Source organism: Mustela lutreola, chromosome 3 (genome assembly GCF_030435805.1).
Source record: "Mustela lutreola isolate mMusLut2 chromosome 3, mMusLut2.pri, whole genome shotgun sequence".
NCBI lineage: Eukaryota > Metazoa > Chordata > Mammalia > Carnivora > Mustelidae > Mustela > Mustela lutreola.
This window is the reverse complement of record NC_081292.1, coordinates 46,013,755-46,035,659: the sequence shown is the minus strand read 5'-3', so window position 1 is coordinate 46,035,659 and position 21,905 is coordinate 46,013,755. Positions and strand designations below refer to the sequence as shown.

Here is a 21,905-nt window from a genome sequence, read left to right as displayed (position 1 = left end):
AGCCCCACATTAGGCTCTCTGCTTAGCGGGGAGCCTGTTTCCCTCCCTCTCTCTCTGCTTGCCTCTCTGCCTACTTGTGATCTCTGTCTGTCGAATAAATAAATAAAATCTTAAAAAAAAAAAATAAAGCTATAGTCTGGATCTAGGAGGGGCAAGATGGTGGGGAAGTAGGAGACCCTATTTTAACCAGTCCCCTAAAGTGAGCTAATTATCTACCAGAACACTCTGAACACCTATGAAATCAGCCTGAGATGTAAGGTTATACACTTCTGGATCTCTAAGAGAGTGGAAGACATCAGTGGAGAGGGTGCACCTTGCCTGGATTGTGGTTGATATTTCAGCTATACATCCCCTCAACTACCTCTTACCAAAATGACTAGGAGAACACCAGAGGAAAAATTCAGAGACTGTACCCTCTGCCACAGAACTACTAGATATGGACATAAAGAGTATGTTGGAAAGGGAATTCAGGGTTACAATTATCCAGGCAATGGCCAGGCTGGAGAATACCATTAGTGACAACATAGAATCTCTAAGGGCAGAAGTGAGAGCAGATCTGGCAGAAGTTAAATATGCTATCAGTGAGATCCAATCTAATCTAAAAACTCTAACAGCTAGAGTAACTAAGGCAGAAGACAGAATTAGTGATCTAGAAGAGAAACTGATAGAAAAGAAGGAATCAGGAAGAGGCCTGGAACAAACAGCTTAGAAGCCATGAAAACAATTAGGAAATGAAACGTTCCAACGTCAGAATTATTGGGATCCCTGAGGGAGTGGATAAAGAAGATATAGTTGAACAAAATCTGGGTGAAAATTTCCCTACTCTGGGAAATGGAACAAGTGTTCGTGTCCTAGAGGCAGAAAGGACACCCCCCCAAGATCGAATCTAGAAAGACATCCAAACACTTAATTGTGAAATTCACGAATCATAATTTCAGACAGGAGGTCCTACAGGCAGCTAGGGGGAAGAGATTCCTTACATAGAGAGGAAGGACCATCAGAATAACGTCAGACCTGTCCACAGACACCTGGCAAGCCAGAAAGGGTTGGCAAGACATATTCAGGGCACTAAATGAGAAGAACATGCAGCCAAGAATACTTTATCCAGCAAGGCTGACATTCAAAATAGATGGAGAGCTTCCAAGACTGGCAAGGTTTAAAAGGGTATGTGACCACCAAACCAGCACTACAAGAAATATTAAGGGGGGGGGGGGTCTATAAAGGAAGAAAGAACCCAAGAGTGACACAGAAAAGAAATATGCAGAGACAATCTATAGAAACAAGGACTTCATAAGCAACATGATGTCAATAAAAACTTACCTTTCAATAATCACTCTCAACGTGTATGGCCTAAATGCTCCCATAAAACGGCAAAGGGTTGCAGACTGGATAAAACGTCAGGACCCATCCATATGCTGTCTACAAGAGACACATCTGGAACCTAAAGATACATCCAGACTGAAAGTGAAGGGATGGAGAAGCATCTTTCATGCCAATGGGCCTCAGAAGAAAGTTGAGGTAGTGATTCTCATATCAGATAAATTAGATTTTAAGCTAAAGACTGTAGTCAGGGAAATAGAAGGATACTATATCATTCTTAAAGGGTCTTTCCAACAAGAAGATCTAACAATTTTAAGTATTTATGCCCCAAATATGGGAGAAGCCAACTACATAAGCCAACTGTTAATCATAATAGTCATGCTGATATGAATACATTAATAGTAAGGGAGCTTAACATGCCACTCTCAGTAATAGCTCATCCAAGCAGAAAATCAAGAAAGAAACAAGAGCTTTGAATGACACACTGGAACAGATGGACCTCACAGATACATACTGAACATTTCACCCTAAAACAACAGAATACTCATTCTTCTTGAGTGCACATGGAACTTTCTCCAGTATAGAACACATACTGAGTCACAAATCAGGGCTCAACCGATACCAAAAGACTGAGATAATTCCCTGTATATTCTCAGACCACAATGCTTTGAAACTGGAACTCAAACACGAGAAAAGTTTGGAAGGAATTCAAATGGTTGGAAGCTAAAGACCATCCTGCTCAAGAACATCTGGATCAACCAGGAAATCAAAGAAGAACTTAAATAATTCATGGAAACCAATGAGAATGAAAACACACCAGTCCAAAACCTATGGGATATGACAAAGGCGGTCCTAAGGGGGAAATACACAGCCATTCAAACCTCACTCAAAAAAACTGAAAAATCCTGAATATACCAACTCTGTTTACACCTTAAATAACTGGAAAATCAACAACAAATTAAGACAACCCCATGCACAAGAAGGGAAATAATCAAGATTAGAGCAGAGATCAATGAGTTAGAAACTAGAGATACAGTAGAACACATCAACAAAACTAGAAGCTGGTTCTTTGAAAGAATCAGTAAGAACCAAACTAATCCAGAAGAAAAGAGAGAGGACCCAAATTAATAAAATTATGAATGAAAGGGGAGAGATCACTACTAACACCAAGGAAATAGAAATAATCATCAGAAATTATTATCAACAGTTATATGCCATTATGTTAAGCAACTTAGAAGAAATGGATGCATTCCTGGAAACCTATAAACTTCCAAGACTGAAACAGGAGAAACTGACAACTTGAATAGACCAATATCTAGTAACGAGATTGAAGAAGTAAACAAAAACCTCCCAAAAAACAAGAGCCCAGGACCTGATGGATTCCCTTGGGAATTCCATCAAACATTCAAAGAAATAATACCTATTTCTCCTGAAGCTGTTTTTCAAAAAACAGAAACAGAAGGAAAACTTCCAAACTCTTTCTATGAAGCCAGCAGTACCCTGATCAACCAGGCAAAGACCCCATCAAAAAGGAGAATTTCAGACTAAGATCCCTGATTAAAATGGATACCAAGATTCTCAACAAGATCCTAGCTAATAGGATCCAACAGTACATTAAAAAGGTTATCCACCATGACCAGGTGGGATTTATCCCTAGGATGCAAGGGTGGTACCACATTCACAAATCAATCAATGTGATAGAACGAATCAGTAAGAGAGAAGAACCGCATGGTCCTCTCAATTGATTGAGAAAAAGCATCTGACAAAATACGGCATCCTTTACTGATTAAAATTCTTCGAAGTGTATGAATAGAGGGAACATTTTTCAACTTTGTTTAAGATCCATCTATGAAAAACCCAGAGTGGGGCGCCTGGGTGGCTCAGTGGGTTAAGCTGCTGCCTTCAGCTCAGGTCAGGATCTCAGGGTCCTGGGACTGAGTCCTGCATCAGGCTCTCTGCTCAGCAGGGAGCCTGCTTCCCTTCCTCTCTCTCTTCCTGCCTCTCTGCTTACTTGTGATCTCTCTCTGTCAAATAACTAAATAAAATCTTTAAAAAGAAAAAAACCACAGTGAATAGCATTCTCAATGGGGAAAAGCTGAAGCCTTCCCATTGAGATCAGGAACACAAGGATGACCACTCTTGCCACTGTTGTTCAACATAGTACTAGATGTCCTAGCAACAACAATCAGACAAACAACAACAACAACAACAAAAGATATTCAAATTGGCAAATAAGAAGTCAAACTCACTCTCTCCACAGATGACATGATACTTTATGTGGAAAACCCAAAAGATTCCACCCTCAAATTACCAGAACTCATACAGCAATTCAGTAATGTGGCAGGATACAAAAATCCATGCACAGAAATCAGTTATCTTGTACTCTAACAATGAAATTGTAGAAACAGAAATTAGAGAATCAGTTCCATTTACAATAGCACCAAAAGCCATAAGATACCTTGGGATAAACCTAATCGAAGAGTTAAAGGATCCATACTCTAGAAACTACAGAACACTCATGAAAGAAATTAAAGAAGACACAAAATGATGGAAAAACATTCATATTCATGGATTGGAAGAATAAATATTGTTAAAGTGTCTACACTGCCCAGAGCAATCTACACTTTTAATGTCATCCTGATCAAAACACCAGTGGCATTTTTCAAAGTGCTGGAACCAACAATGCTAAAATTTGTATGAAACCAGAAAAGACCCCAAATTGCTAAGGAAATGTTGAAAAAGAAAAAAACTGGGGCATCACATTGCCTGATTTCAAGCTTTATTACAAAGCTGTGGTCACCAAGACAACATGGTACTGGCACAAAACAGACACATAGATCAGTGGAATATAGTAGAGAGCCTAGATAGGGACCCTCAACTCTATGGTTCAATAATCTTCAACAAATCAGGAAAAAATATCCAGTGGAAAAAAGATAGTCTCTTCAATAAATGGTGCTAGGAAAATTGGACAGCTATGTATAGAAGAATGAAGCTCAACCATTCTCTTACACCATACACAAAGATAAACTCTAAATGGATGAAAGACCTCAACAAGAGACAGGAATCCCATAAAAAAATCCTAGAGGAGAACATAGACAGTAACCTCTTCATCAATAGCCATAGCAACTTCTTTCAAGACACGTCTCCAAAGGCAAAGAACAAAAGTGAAAATGAAATTTTGGGACTTCATCAAGATCAAAAGCTTCTGCAACAGCAAACAAATAGTAAAAAAACCAAAGAGGCAACCCACGGAATGGGAGAAGATATTGGCAAATCATGCTACAAAGGGCTGATATCCAAGATCTCCTCAAAGTCAACACTCAAAAAACAGAAAATCATGTGAAAAATGCCAGACAATTCTCCAAAGACGACATGCAAATGACTAACAAACACATGAAAAAATGTTCATCATCATTAGCCATCAGGGAGATTCAAATCAAAACCTCATTGAGCTACTACCTTACACCAGTTAGAATGGCCAAAATTAACAAGAAACAACAAGAGTTGGAGAGGATGTGGAGAAAGGGGAACCTTCTTACACTGTTGGTGGGAATGCAAGTTGGTACAGCCACTTTGGAAAACAGTGTGGAGATTCCTTATGAAATTAAAAATAGAGCTACCCTATGAACCTACAATTGTACTACTGAGTATTTACCCCAAAGATACAGATGTAGTGAACAGAAGGGCCATATGGACCCCAATGTTCACAGCAGCAATGGCCCAAATCGCCAAACTGTGGAAAAAGCCAATGCCCTTCAACAGACGAATGGATAAAGGAGATATGGTCCATATATACAATGGAGTATTACTGAGCCATCAGAAAGAAGGATGAATAACCAACTTTTCCATCAACATGGATGGGACTGGAGGAGATTATGCTGAGTGAAATAAGCAGATAATTGAAAAAAGTCAATTATCATATGGTTTCACTTACTTGTGAAGCATAAGGAGTAACATGGAGGACATTAGAAGAAGGAAAGGAAAAGTGAATTGAGGGAAATGGGAGGGGGAGAGGAACCATGAGAGACTGTAGATTCTGAGAAACAAATTGAAGGTTTTGGAAGGAAAGGGGTGGGGGGTTGGGTGAGCTTGATGATGGGTATCAAGGAGGGCATGTATTGCATGGAACACTGGGTGTGGTGCATAAACAATGAACTTGGAACACTGAAAAAATTTAAGAAAAAGAAAAGAAAAGAAAAAAGCTATAGTCCGCAGAACTGGTAGTGGCATAAAAACAAGTACACCAAGACAAATACAGAATTGAGAGCCCCAAAATAAAACCAAGTGTATATCGCCAACTAGTAATTACCAAAGACACTCAATGGAGCAGTCTCTTCATTAAAATGTGCTGGAATAATTGGATATTCACATGTGAAAAAATAAAGCTGGACCCATTAAGAAAACTCTGAATGACCAAAGCAGTGTTGAGAAAGAACAAAGCTGGAGGCATCATACTTCTTGATTTCACACAGCTATATTAATCAAAACTATTTGGTACCGGCATAAAAAGAAACATAGAGGAACTGACAGATGAAGAGCCCAGAAATAAAGTCACGTTTATGGTCAATTAATTTTTGACAAAGGATACGTGAGTACACAACAGGGAAAAGATAGATTCTTCGTGAATGGTTGCAGGAAAACTGAACAGCCACGTGCAGAAGAACAAAACCAGACCCACACACATACAAAAAAACAACTAACAATGGATTAAAGACTTAAATGTAAGAAAACTATGAAATTCTTAGAAGAAAACATAGGAGATAAGCTTCTTGACATCAGTCATGACAATGATTTTTTTTTAAATTTGGTACCAAAAGCAAAATCAATGAAATAAAAAATAAACAAGTGGAACTACATCAAACTAAAAAGCTTCCATACATCAAAGGCAGCAATCAACCAAACAAAAAGACAACCTATGGAATGGGAGAAAATATATGCATATTAAATATATCTGATAAGGGGTTAATATTCAAAATATATAAAGAACTCCTATAATTCAACAGCAAAAAAAAAAAAAATCTAATTTAAAGAAAGGACAGAGGAGCTCAAGAGACCTTTTTCCCAAAGACACAAATGGCCAACAAGCACGTGAAAAGGTGTTCAGCATCAATAATCTTCTGGGGGGATCTAGCAATAATACATATTAAATTACAATATAAGTCTTCATGCTAGCCTACCTCTAACAACCTAAAATGCTTAGCTCATTAGGGTGGCAGAACCTACATGAGACCATGAATATTTCATGTATAGATTTGAGTACAAAAAGCTTGTTCTACTTCCCAGAACTTAATGCATCAGTCCTTAAGAGTTGATAAAAAGTCTACTATAATTCTCATGTACAGCCAAGTTGTCTACATTACAAATTTGAAAAAAGACATTTTTTTCTTACCATCTTCCTTTAACAAAAACAACAATCTTAATTTCTGTTTTTCAGATAGGAAAACCAGTACTAGCTCAAGAGATACACACCCAGCTCAGTAAGATCACCAAATAAGTCTTCCCATTCTAGTAAAATCTAACCACTTGATGAAGTATTCCATATTATCTTTTCTAGTACTAGAATAGGTGGGTGACATCTACACCCCTGAAATCCATTTCACTTGGGTTACTTCAGCTTAAGGAAGACTATGGTAAAATGGGGAAAAAATGTATGCTCTGATATGTGTATGATCTTCCAATCTATTCAGCAAAAAGGAGCAAGGTGCAGATTACTGCGATGTTACACTATCATTTTTGTAGGAGATTACTGGAAAATAATATGCATACAAATTTTAAGAGGCAGCAAAAATCTCTATAAAGACTCATAAGAAATGATTATCATGAATTTTATCAGAGGAGGGGAACCACACAGCTAGAGCAGTGGTAGAAGGGAGATTTTTTCATTTCTTATCCTTCTAAACTTTTAGAATTTTGAACTGTGAGTGTATTAAATATTCAGTAAATAAAAAGCCACATTTAGAAATGAAAAAATTACCATAAGAGATGAGATGACAGAGACTGGAAACTCAATAATACTGTCACATACAAATGAAATGGAATTTTGTGCATTTTATTAAACAAATTTAGGTCATAAAACCTTTGTAATTTAAATCCCCTCTATATACTTAATGAATGTATCCCAGAGGAAACTTGATGTAACTATTTGATAGGAAATATTTCTCTGAGAGCGGCTCCTTTATGAAATCTTCAATTATCGTCTCCTTTTTACATTAGGATTGTATCTGCAAAGAAAGAAATAAAGTTAAAGGGCTTTTAAAACATAGTCACACCTTGGCAAACACAATGAGAATGCCAATTTTATCCTTACGATCCAGTATTAAGCACTGACATTTTTAATTTCATTTACCTTTATGATGTTGGTTTGGTGAATATTTGGTAAAAATAAAATATCAACAATAGAAAAAGTCCAGTAAAAGCATCAAAATAATTAATAAAAATGGTTTAAAAATACATGTTTACACCTATTTCAGTATGGATTCAAACTCCTTCCACTCCCAACTACAGTATAACATTTGCATAAGATGATCCTAAAATAGACATACTTTATAAAATTTTCTTATAGAATAATTAACAAATTTAACTAGAAACCAGATATTCTTAAATACTTATGAAAAATGAGCACCATTTGTCAACATTTTCACCAATGATATACTGTCAATAATGAAATTAAAGAATCAAACTGGGAACAAAACAGATTAAAAAATACAGTACTTCTTGGTTCTGCCTTTATATAAACTTGGGAAAATGTTATTCTCTCCTAGTCAGTACCCACCTATAAGTAGATCAATTAATTTTATTTTATACTATTTGTATTTGAGAGCTAAATATTGTAAGGTTTGGGGCCTGCAGGAATGTTGGATATGTGTTAAATCAGAATTAAACTGTAACCACCCATTATAACTCCTCTAAACATCCCACAAAAACTTGATTTGAAACTCTAATCCAGCCTCTTGTTTTTACTCTTGCGCCAACTAAAACTGAGCAAATGCTTCGGTATTTTATTTGTCTTAACTCAAAACCCATTCATTCATAATTTAACTCAGATCTGGAAATCTCACAAATGTATCAGCTAAATTCACCAGTCCCAAATCTCAAAGATACATGCAGCAAACCCCACTGAGAGGTACTCAAGTAGTAAAAAAACAAAACAACAACAAAACAACAGCATTAAAAATGAAATATTCTTTAGGTGAAGGGACTAAGTGTCTATTTTTTTAAAGATTTTATTTTATTTATTTGAGGGAAAGAGAGAGCTCATTTGTGTCACGGGAGGACCAGAGGGAGAAGGACATGCAGCAGACTCCACACTCAGTGCAGAGCCTGATGCAGGACTCGATCCCAGGACCCTGAGATCATGTCCTGAGCTGAAATCAAGAGTCAGCTGCTTAACCAACTGAGCCACCCAGGCATCCTGCTGTGTCTATTTCTAAAGAAAAAAGACATGAATATTTAATCTCTAAGAATAAAAGAAGGATGAAATTAAACTTTACCTGAAAAGATCATCAGCAAGAGACTCTTCTTTCGCATGCTGATTTTGCACCTGTCAAAATTTATATAATTTCAAACATGTGTTCAATGATGAATGTATGGTTAATCAACTGCTATACTGGGTGGTCAGTCATCTTGGAGATTTTCACATCCAGGAATTCACCAGGTCTATGAGTTCTTGCCTCTACGATATTTCCATCATTCACCAAATCCTCTCCATTTTCACTTCATGCCAAGATTACTGCAAAAGTCCTCTAATTAAACAACTTTCTTCAGTCAATCCCCTCTCCATCAAAGGCAACCAATATATGTATAAACTGCTAGCTTGTTGAGTTTTTAAATATATTTTCCAGAAGAACACTTTTACTAAATGAAGTATCATTGTTTTGAGGGAAAGGGCTGAGAGGGCAAATTCTACCCCACTTTCAACTACAACAGCTCTACAGGTGAAGTGGTTCTCTTCTCCAAGGTCCCAAATCAGGGCTCTGAAGGTGCTGCTTAACTACTGCCCTGACAAAGTAATTTAAAACACAAACCAAACTCTTAATGCATGTCTGAGTGTTAGGATGAGAAAAACTCTGTGCTGGGTGCATCCTTCTAAAGTCTAGATCCTATCATGCCATTTAAAACCCTTCAATGATTTAAAACACTTCAACGATTTAAAACACTTCAACGATTTAAAACCCTTCAATGATTTAAAACACTTCAACGATTTAAAACCCTTCAATGATTTAAAACACTTCAACGATTTAAAACCCTTCAATGATTTTTTTTTAACCTACCAAAGAAAACAAAGTCTTCAGTTTGACCCCTAACATGGGAAAGGCTCTTCATAACCTGGCTCCATTCCACCACCTTCTCAATCACTTCTCAGGCCCCTCTCCATGAATACTGGATGCCAGTTAAAACTGAATCACCAACCCACCAACCCACCAACCACACACACCTCTTAACAAATACCATTTTCCTCTGCCCAGAAAATTACCTCCTTTTTCTCCTTTTCCCATTTCTGATAATCTTTCAGTGCACCTTCATTTCAACAATAATTTGTGCCTACTATGTGTCCAACAACATGTTCTTCACCTCTTTACCAATGGTTTTTCAATCCTCCTCATTAAAAAATATAAAAACTGAGCCACCCAGGCATCTGCTATGAAGAACTCCCATAAAACTTCAGCATACAACTCATAGATACATATCGATTTCCCTCTGTTATAATTCTGTATCTTTGCTAAAAGACCGTAAGTTCCTTGAAGGTACATACTATTTATTTTTACTGTTAATAGCTTACATTTGTGTATTTCCAGATATTATCTTTTTTTTTTCCTTAAGATTTTATTTATTTGACAGAGAGAGAGAGATCACAAGTAGGCAGAGAGGCAGGCAGGGAGAGAGAGACGAGGAAGCAGGCTCCCTGCGGAGCAGAGAGCCCGACGTGGGGCTCAATCCCAGGACTCTGAGATCATGACCTGAGCCGAAGGCAGAGGCTTTAACCCACTGAGCCACCCAGGTGCCCCTCCAGATATTATCTTAAAACTCCTTCAAGATATATCTCATTTAATCTTCATGTAACTTCATTATCACTATTAGACTATTATTCCAGTTTTAACCACCAAGGAAGCAAAAACTTATGTTAAGTAACTTGCAGAAGATCAAAAGGTTGTCATACAGAAGAACTGGGATTTGACCTGGTCTCCCTAGTAAGAAGACGCCCACCAGGTCTTAACACCTGGTCTTAACCAGGCTATTACACTGATTTTGAGTCTTCGGAAAGGGCTGAGAAGAATGACTTGCAGGGATTAGTACAGAATGATTTTCTACTCATATGGTGAAGTATCAAAATGACATTTTATCTTTCTACACTGTCTAATAGGTATAGCAGAACATAAATGGGAAAACAATGATTTTCAAAAAGCAGCTGTCAAAAAAGCAGCTGGTATTATTATCGTAATTACTTTGAAATGCTTCCCAGCAGGGGATGCTAATTTTAAAGTTATAATACAGTAAAGAAAAACTAGTAAGGAAAAGTCAGCTTTATTTTATGTGTCTTAGTAAAAAATGTTAAGTAAAATAGTTTTAAGAAACAGAAATCCTCATATCACTGGCATTTTTTAAGGGTTGGGGAGAATTACATATCCAGTCTTTCAAAATTCAAATCAGGCTGGATACTGTCTTCAAAGAATTATTATGTTTAATGCACAAAATGAAAAATACCCTAAATTGAAGAAAACTTTAGGAATGGATTCAGTGATTATCAAAATGAAGACTGGTCTGCAACAAACGTAAAGAAAGAAAAACTGAAAAAGAACGAAAGGCAAAAAAAACCTTAAGAATAGCTGGCATAAGCCTAGGAAAACAGGACATCAAGGTAATAGCAAATTTACATACAGACACTGTGTGCATGAGAAAGTCAACTCTATTTTTATTTTTTTTAAGATTTTTATGTATTTATTTGAGACAGACAGAGATCATAAGTAGGCAGAGAGGCAGGCAGAGAGAAAGAAGGAAACAGGCTCCCTGCTGAGCAGAGAGCCTCACTTGGGGCTCGATCCCAGGACCCAGAGATCATGACCTGAGCTAAAGGCAGAGGCTTAAACCACTGAGCCACCCAGATGCCTCAAGTCAACTCTATTATCTTAACAAGTAAAACCTACCTAGTGCACCTAAAATTGCTCTAGCAAAAAGAGAGATTTGGTGGAATAAATCTAGAACACAGGCTCTCAACTAATTCTAATCAAATAAACAAAAGACAGAAAAATGTCATTAATTAGCGACACTGTCATTCTCTCAACTCCTCTCTGGGCAAAAACAAACAAAACCTTATAGCCATGATCAAGAAGCCACCTACTTGAGAAAAGTAGCCTGCAGAGAACCAAAAGATTGCTGCAACACGTTCCTAACACTGCCACAGCCCATTAAATAAACTAAAACCAAACGTGAGAATGCTCAGTAATACTACAAATTTGGGGGAAAGTATCCTGAGCAGAAAAGAGAAGACATGCTGGTGGACTGCTGGAAAGGGACAAATACACAGAAAGTGAGTGGGACTGACACTGAGCAAAGGCACAGGCTGCGTGCAGCCTTGACAAATGAGGTAAACAACTTAAAATGGCAGGTTGTTGTCTTCTGGGATAAGATACACTCCCGGTACACATTTCATACCAGTTCCAGGAAGGAGCAGCACGCAGCTCCAGCAGAGCCCTTCCTTTCCTGCATTCAAGGTCTAGGCACAACAGAAATTAGATGGGACGTGTATATCGCCTCTGGCTGAGCACACTGCCATACTAATGATTGAAGCCATCAAGACAATTCTGTTCTCTACCAGAATACTGAGAGCTTGGGTAGTAGTAATTTTGACTATAGTCACTTTTGCCTCACAAACTGTATTTTTTTTAAAATTTTTTATTTAAATTCAACTTAGGTAACATATTATATTACTAGTTTCAGAGGTAGAATTCAGTGATTCATCAGTTGCATATAACACCCAGTGCTCATTACATCAAGTGCCCTCCTTAATGCCCATCACCCAATTACCCAGTCCCCCGCCCTCCCCTCTAGCAAGTCTTAGTTTGGGTCTATAATTAAGAGTCTCCTCTCTGATTCATCTTATTTTATTTTTCCTTCCTTTCCCCTACTTCATCAGTTTTGTTTCTTAAATTCTACATATGAGTGAAATCATATGGTATGTCTTTCTGACTGACTTATGTCGCTTAGCATAACACACTCTAGGTCCATCCATGTCATTGCAAATGGCAAGATTTCATTCTTTAATGGCTGAGTAATATTTTATTGTGTATATATACCACATCTTTATCCATTCGTCTGGTTTTTTAAAAATTTTAAATTCAATTAGCCAAAATATAGTACATCATTAGTTTCAGATGCAGAGTTCACTAATTCATCAGTTGTACAAGTCGTCTTTAGATTGTAATCCCTACACAAGATAGCATACGATGCTTCACAAGCAAACAGTACCTGGACATGGTATTTTACTCTAAACAGCTTCAAGATGAAAGAAAACTGCAAACTATTTCACATACCAGAGGGGGGAAAGAAAAGGCAGCAACTGGAATAGAACATGCAAGACAGATGAAAGAAATAATAACCGAAGGACAAAAAAATGAAGTTACTGAGAATATGAAAGCAATAAAATAAAAACCAAAAAGTCAGATGACAAAAACCACAATGACAATGAAAAGGGAGCAAATGCTAAGTAAACAAACTGAGACTTATAACACCACTTCAGAATCAAATTAGAAATACCTAATAGTGACTGTTTCCATTGTTATAAATGCAGTTTACAAGTAGCATCTTATTTAATCCTCACAATACTTCTGTGAAACAGAGGTATTATTATTATTATTATTATTATTATTGTTCCCATTCTATAGGCATTCTACAAGGAAGAAATACAAGCATAAGAAAGTAATTTGTCCAAGATCACACAGCTGATGAGGTAACAGAACAGACACAAATGAAACCTGAATTTCTGACATAGTGAGAGCTCAGGAAAACCACAGTGAATGCAGAAGAAATGGATGTGGAAGGCAAAGGTGATCTAGTAAAAGGACAGTTACATCTTAAATGTAGAGAACTTAACAAATATAAAAATGTTTTCAAAGATGTACCGAAGAGTTCCTTGAAATAAAAAGACCTGCATCTGCAAATCAAAATAACATACTGCATTCCAGGAAAAATGAATGGAAAGCTGATCAACACTGAGACATACTCTCATCGTTACTGACTTGCAAGCCTAAGAAGGAACTGGGTAGGCATGCAAGTTACCTTCTAAAAAGGGAGAAAAGAAAGGACTGCCAGAAGATGGTGGCATGTGGAAGGAGGGGGAACAGGGAAGGGAGGAAGTACAAATATTCTCACTATTTACAGCAGGGAGCCAAAAAATTTATCTAAAATCAAAGTAGGCAGTTTGAAACAAATACTGATTCTAACCTGACAGTGGTTTTTGTTTTGGTTTTATTTATCACCCCTTGGTCTTAGAGGGATCTCAGGAAATAAAATACCGTGAAAAGAAGAAACGTGTCCAAAAATTCAGCAATGCTTTCAGCTTTACTTCCTTCTATCAATCTCTCTCCCTCTCTTCCTTCTCTGTCCCTGGCTATTACTCCTCTTCAATAAAGAGAAATCTGGAATAATTCACTTCATGTTTAAATGGGTCATTTCTGGACTTCAGGATTTTAACTTCATCATTCTTTCATGTAGTACCATAATTCTTTGAAATGCACATTTTAAATAGGGCCATTCAGTCTTCCAAAAAAAAATAAAAAAGAGGAATGGATGTGACTTCCATTCTTTCATTTTTTCACACTAAGTATCGTGAGTGACCTTAACAACCCTACTTATTTTGGTGACCCTCCTAACAATTTTTTGATTAAAAAGCATTTTTAAACATAAATTGCTGAAGACTACATTAACCCACAATGAGGCAAAGTAAAAGCCCTGAAAAGTGAACAAGTACCATGGCCAGCTTTTGCCTTGCCCTCTGGGTTTCTGCAAAGCATAAAAAACTGGCCTCTGCTTTGATGTCTGTATGGGGGATGAGAAATATTAAAGAAAATCGAAGATGGGGAAATCTAAGAAAAGACCCCAGCATTAAAGAGAGAAAGAGGAATAAACTGTACAACACAAAAAGAAGGTAAGAAAGACACTTGCCTGCCTCAACCCCAACACAGGGTGAAGGAAAAATAAAAAAACTCAAGTTTATACTGACCAGCTGGCCTTCACTCAGGCTTCTGGTCCAAACACATATTAACTACCTAGGTGATCCAAAAAAAAATCACAAGTGGAGGCTAAAGTGGTCTCGTATTGGTAGAACAAGACAGGCAGAAACAAAAGTATTTTTTCTAGAGGAAAGAAACTTAAACGTAGGACTCAATGAATTCCCACAGATCAAATTCCAAGGGAAATAAGCAGTTCACATTCAACTATCACAGAACATATACATGGAAACAAGACTCCGTAAGAGAAGAGTAGCAGAAATTTAACAACACTTTAAGCAAAGAATACAGGAAGAGCTTAAAAATATCATCAGGGAACAGTAAGACCTAGAGATGAATGAAACAGACAACCAGAACTGAAAACATACAATAGGCTAAATGAAAACTCAGTGGATGGGTGGGAATACCAACCAGAAAGAACAGAAAGGAAAAGTACCAAACTAGAAGATAATCTGGAAAAATTACCAAAGAATGCAATCCTGAGAAAAAAAGGGATAAAATGTATAAAAAATAAGATAGAGAAGAAAGTGAAATTTGACTTCTGTCAAACCAGAGTTCAAGAAAGAGGTAAGACCCCTACCTGCCCATTACTGAACAGTTCTACTTCAAATAGCCTGCTGAGAGGACCTGTCTGAAGCCCACCTCTGGGTTCTAGGAGCACTAGATAATCACACAACACAAAGGCTAAGAAGAAAACTTTCTAATCTTGAACAAGACCTTGGTTATCTATCAATTCAACAGTCATGTGAAATCTTAACTTTCATGCAGTAATTTCCTCTACAGCAAAAAGTTGACACTTTACTGAATTTTATTAAATTCTCCAGTTAAAAATAAGGGGTAGAAAAAATTATGAATCAGGTAGATGGCTGTTTTGCATAATAATAACTAGGACTCAAAACACCCAAGAAGAAAGTTAAAAAAAGAGAAGCATATTTGTATAATCTTCCCTGGGAATTTTCATTACAGAGTATATGAATATATTTAGCTGATACATGTAAATAATGTATTCTTAAAAATCACATTCTAACATGGAGAGCTATAAAGCAGTTCATATCTTCCCAGAACAATGTTGTAACTGAGATCTGGTTTCCTGAGGCTTAGGGAACATATTACTTATAGATATGATTAAAGACATGCCATAAAGCAAGTAAGCAAAATTATAAAACTCTAAAGCAATCTCAAGTGTCAAAATTATGTTGCTGGTCTTAGTCTAGGATTTAAATCAACATGAACTGATTATGTAAGTATCCTACTATAAAAGTACACAGAAAAGCACACTCTGACATAATATATACTTGATCAGAAATCTGTATATGTTTGAACATATAAATATAAATGAAATGATAAAATGACTGGAATTTGCTTTAAAATACTCCAGAAAGAAAAAAAGTTGGGAAAGAGAACAGAAAGCAAGATGTGCAAATGCTAATATTTGTTGAAGATGTGTTTTGGGTTTGTTCCACTACTCTATGTTGTGTATGTTTGGAAAGTTTTCATAATGAAAAGCTTAAGAATTTGAATTAAATAGAAATAGTTACTACTTAATAATTTAGTAACACTATTTAATAATTTACCTTACTTTCTTAAAACTTAAAAACACTCTGGGGAAAAATGAGATAGATCAGTAACTGCCCATGGGAGGAGGCATTATGGCAAGTTTCCCACAGCAAGCAGTTGTCAATAGTGTAACTGACTTAAGACTCCACCCCCTCCTTCGAGATGGTGTGCTTATGAATCATTAAACCAAAGTGTAAAAGTATACCACAGAGAATGAAATAAACTAACCTTATAACACCTATGGAAATGAACTCAAAATCAATTTAAAATCTAAATATAAGAGCTAAAACTATAAAACTCTTTGAAGAAAAAAGGAAAAACTTTCTGACATTGGATCTGGCAATGATATTTTGGGTATGATGCCAAAAGCACAGGTATCAACAACAAAACTGATAAACTGAACTACCAAAATGTAAAGTTTCTGTGCATATGTAAAATACACAAACAATGGAGGGATAGGCAACCCAGAGAAAGCAAGAAAACATCTGCAAATTATACATCTGATAAGGGACTCTTATCCAGACTACATAAATAACACCTCTAATTCAACAACAAAAAATAAACAATCTGAATAATAATGGGAAGAAATTTTTGAATAGGTTTATCTCCAAAAAAGATACACAAATGGCCAACACGTGTATGAGAAGATGCATAACCTTACTAATCATTAGGAAAGTGCAAATCAAAACCACAATAAAGTTCACACCAGTTAGATGCCCCATTACAAACAACAGAATAACAAGTGCTGGAGAGCATATGGAGAAACTGGAACCCTTGCCCACTATTAGTGGGAATGTAAAACCGTGCGGTTACTTTGGAAAACAGTATGACAGTTGTTTAAAAAATTAAACATCGGGAAAAAAAGATACAAGAGAACAGGAAAAAGGTAATAACTCAATAAAATAATGACTGAGAAATTCTCAGGACCACTGAAAGATAATTTCCAGATCTGGAAAGCCCAGTACATTCATATACTATGTAACTGATATTATTTGCAATAACCCCCATATGACTATACAACCATCTTTTGATTGTTAGCCTTTAGCTTTCTTTTACATTTTTGTAGGTTAAGTCTCTTTTCTCCCCTTTATATTAGGATACAAACTTAATTAATTTGTTTTTTTAACAAACTTAAAAGCCTCTTTAATAACTTGAATAAGCTTAAAAGCCTCTTAAGTATTATGGATAGGTACAAATTAATCTTAATTCTCTGTAATTTAGGATTTTTCCTGAATCAATGACCTTTGGTCAATTATCGTAAAATTTGATTTTAAGGATTTGCTCTAAGGAAACCATGAGGGACAAAATGTAAACCAAGCAAATTACCAGCCCTCAGTTCCTACTAACCTCCATCTCCTGCCTTAACCATTCTTCTAATTCAGCGTTCTTCCGAGCATGATGAGCTATTAGATCTGATCCTCCAATGATGTGTGGAAGTTTTCCTGCTCCAAGAAATGTGACCTATTATATAATAAAAATAGTAAGGTTAAATGCATTAACAAATTAAGACCATCTCATTTTTTTTTTTAAAAAGAGCGAATGTGTGAACATGGGGTTGGGGCATAGAGGAGAGGAAGAGAGAGAATCTTAAGCAGACTTGCCACAAAGGCAGAATCTGACATGAGGTTCAATCTCATGACCCTGAGATTATGGACTGAGCTGAAATCAAGAGTCAGATGCCTAACCAACGGAGCCACCCAGGTACCCTCAAAACCATCATTTTTTAAAAAAGCTTAATGGGGCGCCTGGGCGGCTCAGTGGGTTAAGGCCTCTGCCTTCAGCTCGGGTCATGATCCCAGGGTCCTGGGATCGAGCCCCACATCAGGCTCTCTGCTCAGCGGGGAGCCTGCTTCCTCCTCTCTCTCTGCCTGCCTCTCAGCCTACTTGTAATCTCTGCCTGTCAAATAAATAAATAAAATCTTAAAAAATAATAATAAAATAAAAAAATAAAAAAGCTTAATAAGAAAGCACAATATAAATCACGTGTAACATAAGTGCCAAAAATGTTTATTCCTACAAATGGAAGTGAGAGAGATCAGTAACTAGGCCCATGCTAGGCCCATGTTTCTGACCTATTTATTTTTGGCTGTTGCTATACCCAGATTTAGATGTCACTGTACCAAGAATTTAGTTGAGATTTTTAATTGGGAGTTTTTATTAAAAAATAGCCTTACCTCGTCAGTTAGCAGTTAAAGCAACTTAAGGTAAATATAGAGACTGAAAAGTATCATATTTTGTTCTAAAGATGTCAAAGTTTAAGTCTTGTCTAGTACTCATGAAAATTTATGTCTCAAAACTTTCTAATATATAGATCCCTAGCAAAAGATGTTGGAGATAGCAATAGTTTATGTTTTTAATTAAAATTTTAGTGGGTTATAGGGGCGCCTGGGTGGCTCAGTCATTGGGCGTCTGCCTTTGGCTCAAGTCATGGTCCCAAGGCCCTGGGATTGAGCCCCGCATCAGCCTCCCTGCTCAGCAGGAAGCCTACTTCTCCTTCTTCCACTCCCCCCTGCTTATGTTCCCTCTCTCGCTGTGTTTCCCTCTGTCAAATAAATAAACAAATAAATATTTTTTAAAAATAAATAAATAATAAAATTTTAATGGCTTATAATTGTGAAAAAGAAAATCAAGCCACTGTTAATATTGTATTTAGGAAATAATAAACCCTTAACATCTATGGGACATACATTTAAAATGTCAATATATAAAGTGGAAAGGGAATTTTAAGACTTTTAAATTAAATTTATTTATGAGAGAGAGAGGAGAGAGAGAGAGAGAACGTGTGCGCAAAGAAGCAGGGGGAGGGGCAGAGGAGAAGAGAAGCAGGCTCCCTGCTCAGGGATGTGAGTCAAATTACCCTCATAATCATGACCTCAAAATCATGACATTAACTGAAAGCAGACACTTAACACAATGAACCACCCAGGTGCCCTGGAAAGGGAATTTTAAAATAGTTTTCATCATTGAATACTATTTTAAAAGCACAAATAGAGCCATGTCATTAGATCTGAGCATATAAAGAAAAACACAAATTCTTTAATTAGAGCCAATTTAATTAAATCATTCTGCTACATAAATTTTGGCTTGAATTTCTTTTACAGTCTCAAATAAAATTCCTTAATCAAAGATATTAATATTTTTAAGAATTTAAAATTTTTTCAGATTACTTTCCAGAAATTTGTATAACTCTATACTCCTTCACCATGCCTGGGTCAACAGTATTACCACTTTATCTTTGGTAACTTCATTAATAACAAAATATACTATGTCTTTTGAATTTTGATTTAACAATGAGACTCAGTAACATAATCCTCAACATGAAGTAACCATATGGTTAAAGAATGACCCTGTGGTATTTATGAGCCACACCTTTCAGATGGAAAAGAGAAAGTGGGTGCCATCTAACTGGGAGATATCTCCATCTTTCACTCCAAGTACAAGAGATGGTGTTTAGAACCTTTTACACATTGTCATAGTATGCAAAAAATTAACTGACAAATGTTAATAGTAACTCACATTAGAGAGAAAAACTACAACACCTCACAGTATAGCAAGAATCATACAGATTATACTCTAGTGAAAAGCAGTCTACCACAGAAATCACCTTGGACAAAATTACTGTATTATGATTGAATGCTTAAGCAAAAGGTAACAGTCAGTAATAAAAATGGGATAAGAAGCAAATATTCCAGAAAAGACAACAAAAGAATACAGAGTAGATCAGAAATACTCTTTTAACCATACTGATAAATTAAACCTCTTCCCAGTTTCTAGAGAAGAAACAACTCAGGTCTGATGATAATACTCAGGGTACATATTTATATTTTTTATATATACATGTAATAGTAAAATGCCTACTTTTCATTATTTAATGTGCTCAGCTATTTTCAACAAATCTCTTATCTTCATAAAGCCCTGAGTTAAAGAACTCCTTCAGGTAGACATAGATGATTATTAGAAATAGAAGACCCTATCAGTATAACCCAAAGCCTGCTGTTTAAGGTGGTGAAGGCCAGGTAAACAGCACCCTTTAAGGAATTCAGTCTTTTTTTTTTTTTTCCTTTTTAAAGATTTTATTTATTTATTTGCCAGAGAGAGAGAAATCACAAATAGGCAGAAAAGTAGGCAGAGAGGAAGGGAGAAGCAAGCCCCCTGCTCAGCAGAGAGCCTGATGCCAGGCTGGATCCCAGGACCCTGGGATTATGACCTGAGCTGAAGGCAGAGACTTAACCCACTGAGCCACACAGGCGTCCCAGGAATTCAGTCTTAATGAAGTTTGTTTCCAAGTATTCATTATATATTCATCATACATTTACTCACATATTCACTACTTATCAGTTCATGCCCTTCCTAGAGTAATTTTAACTGTTTTAAGCAGAAGAAATAACAGTTTTCAGTATGAACTGCTTTTACTATTTATATTTAGCATCAGTGGTATTTTCTAAAAACATTTCAAACACTGCCCTCTTGTGATATTTTGGTTAAAGGAATACCATACCTTTTTGAATTTCTTGAAATTCTTCAGTTGACTATAATCATTATTTACACTGGATGCATTTCTGGAGGGAGAGTTACTAACCACCAGTGATCTAAATTCAGTTAATAACACCTTCCTTGGAAGCATATCACTGTCATCCTGAAGTTCATCTTTGATCTTAAATAGGGTTAAGATGGATACATAAGCAGAAAAAAATTAGGAAAATTACTTGTCATTTGTGAGGCTACAAACAAAAGTTCAAATACATGAAAAAATAATAAAAAGGGTTTATTTCTGGCACTTGAATTTTGTATTTGCAATCAAATCATCTCTATGCCAAGTAAGAAAACTACTCAAATACTAACTTTAAAAACATTTATAACTTCTGTGCTAGACGACTAAAAGCATATAGCATTTTAATTTAGTAGTTTATTCTAATACATATCATCTCAATATATAATTTATCTTCTTGCATATATTTTCTTAGCAAAAAATCTCAGTATTGTTTATTTTTCATTAAAACCATAAACTAACATTATTACAATGATCTGTTTTATAAGTTCTCGTCTAATATATTTAAGCTTTCTTGAATTTTCAGTAATTTGTTTTATTATTTTTGATATCTCCAAAAAATTATTAATTCTGGATACACTACTTCATTAACTGAAAGCCACTTTTTAATCACAGATTAATAGTTATTAAATCAGCCTCAAGATTCCTTCTTGTTGCTGGGTGAATTTCTTTATGTCATTCACTACTAACTGGTTAGTTACATATCAACATTGCTACAGCTGCTCAAAGCTGACCATCTTAGTTTTTTAAACTCTTTTACTATATATTAAATGGCAAGTGGCAACAGGACTAAAATGAAGATGGAAACAAAGGAAAAAAATGAAAAGTCAAAAGACAAGGTTCATCTACTAGTGACAGAATGCAATTAGGAACTCTTAATTAGTTAACAATGACCTAAAGCTTTTGTATTGTGTTTTATCAGTTCCAAATATTTTACATTCATTACTCTATTTGATATAAACAGCCACTCTGCTGGAACAGTGTCAACTTGATTTCATAAAGACTTGAGGTTCAGAAATGTGACAGTGACTTGTTCAGGATCACACATCTATGCAGTGGAAGGCAGGAAATTACACTTAGGCTTTTCTCCATACTCTATTTGTTGTATCATGTTTTTTTGTGTATATCATGGGTTTGATCTACCCATTTCCAGAGGAGGCATACTTATGAAACAGATAAAGATTACAGACAGGGAAATAATTAATCCTAAGAATGTAAGCTGACAGAAATTGATTATAAAAATTAAAATTTCCTCA

General features: G+C 36.0%; 1 protein-coding gene across 3 annotated transcripts in view; it reads right to left on the bottom strand.

Moving 5' to 3' along the window:
- Positions 1-7,353: 7,353 nt before the first annotated feature.
- The window catches only part of NBN (nibrin), a 50,620-nt gene continuing 36,068 nt past the window's right edge, over positions 7,354-21,905 (bottom strand). For all 3 annotated transcript variants that reach the window (XM_059166068.1, XM_059166069.1, XM_059166070.1), the window contains 4 exons: positions 20,599-20,754; positions 17,448-17,561; positions 8,811-8,860; positions 7,354-7,541 (listed from right to left, as the gene is read on the bottom strand). In XM_059166068.1, coding sequence (XP_059022051.1) covers positions 7,511-7,541; positions 8,811-8,860; positions 17,448-17,561; positions 20,599-20,754 — 351 coding nt within the window. In that variant the 3' untranslated portion in view covers positions 7,354-7,510. The remainder of the gene's footprint in view (positions 7,542-8,810; positions 8,861-17,447; positions 17,562-20,598; positions 20,755-21,905) is intronic.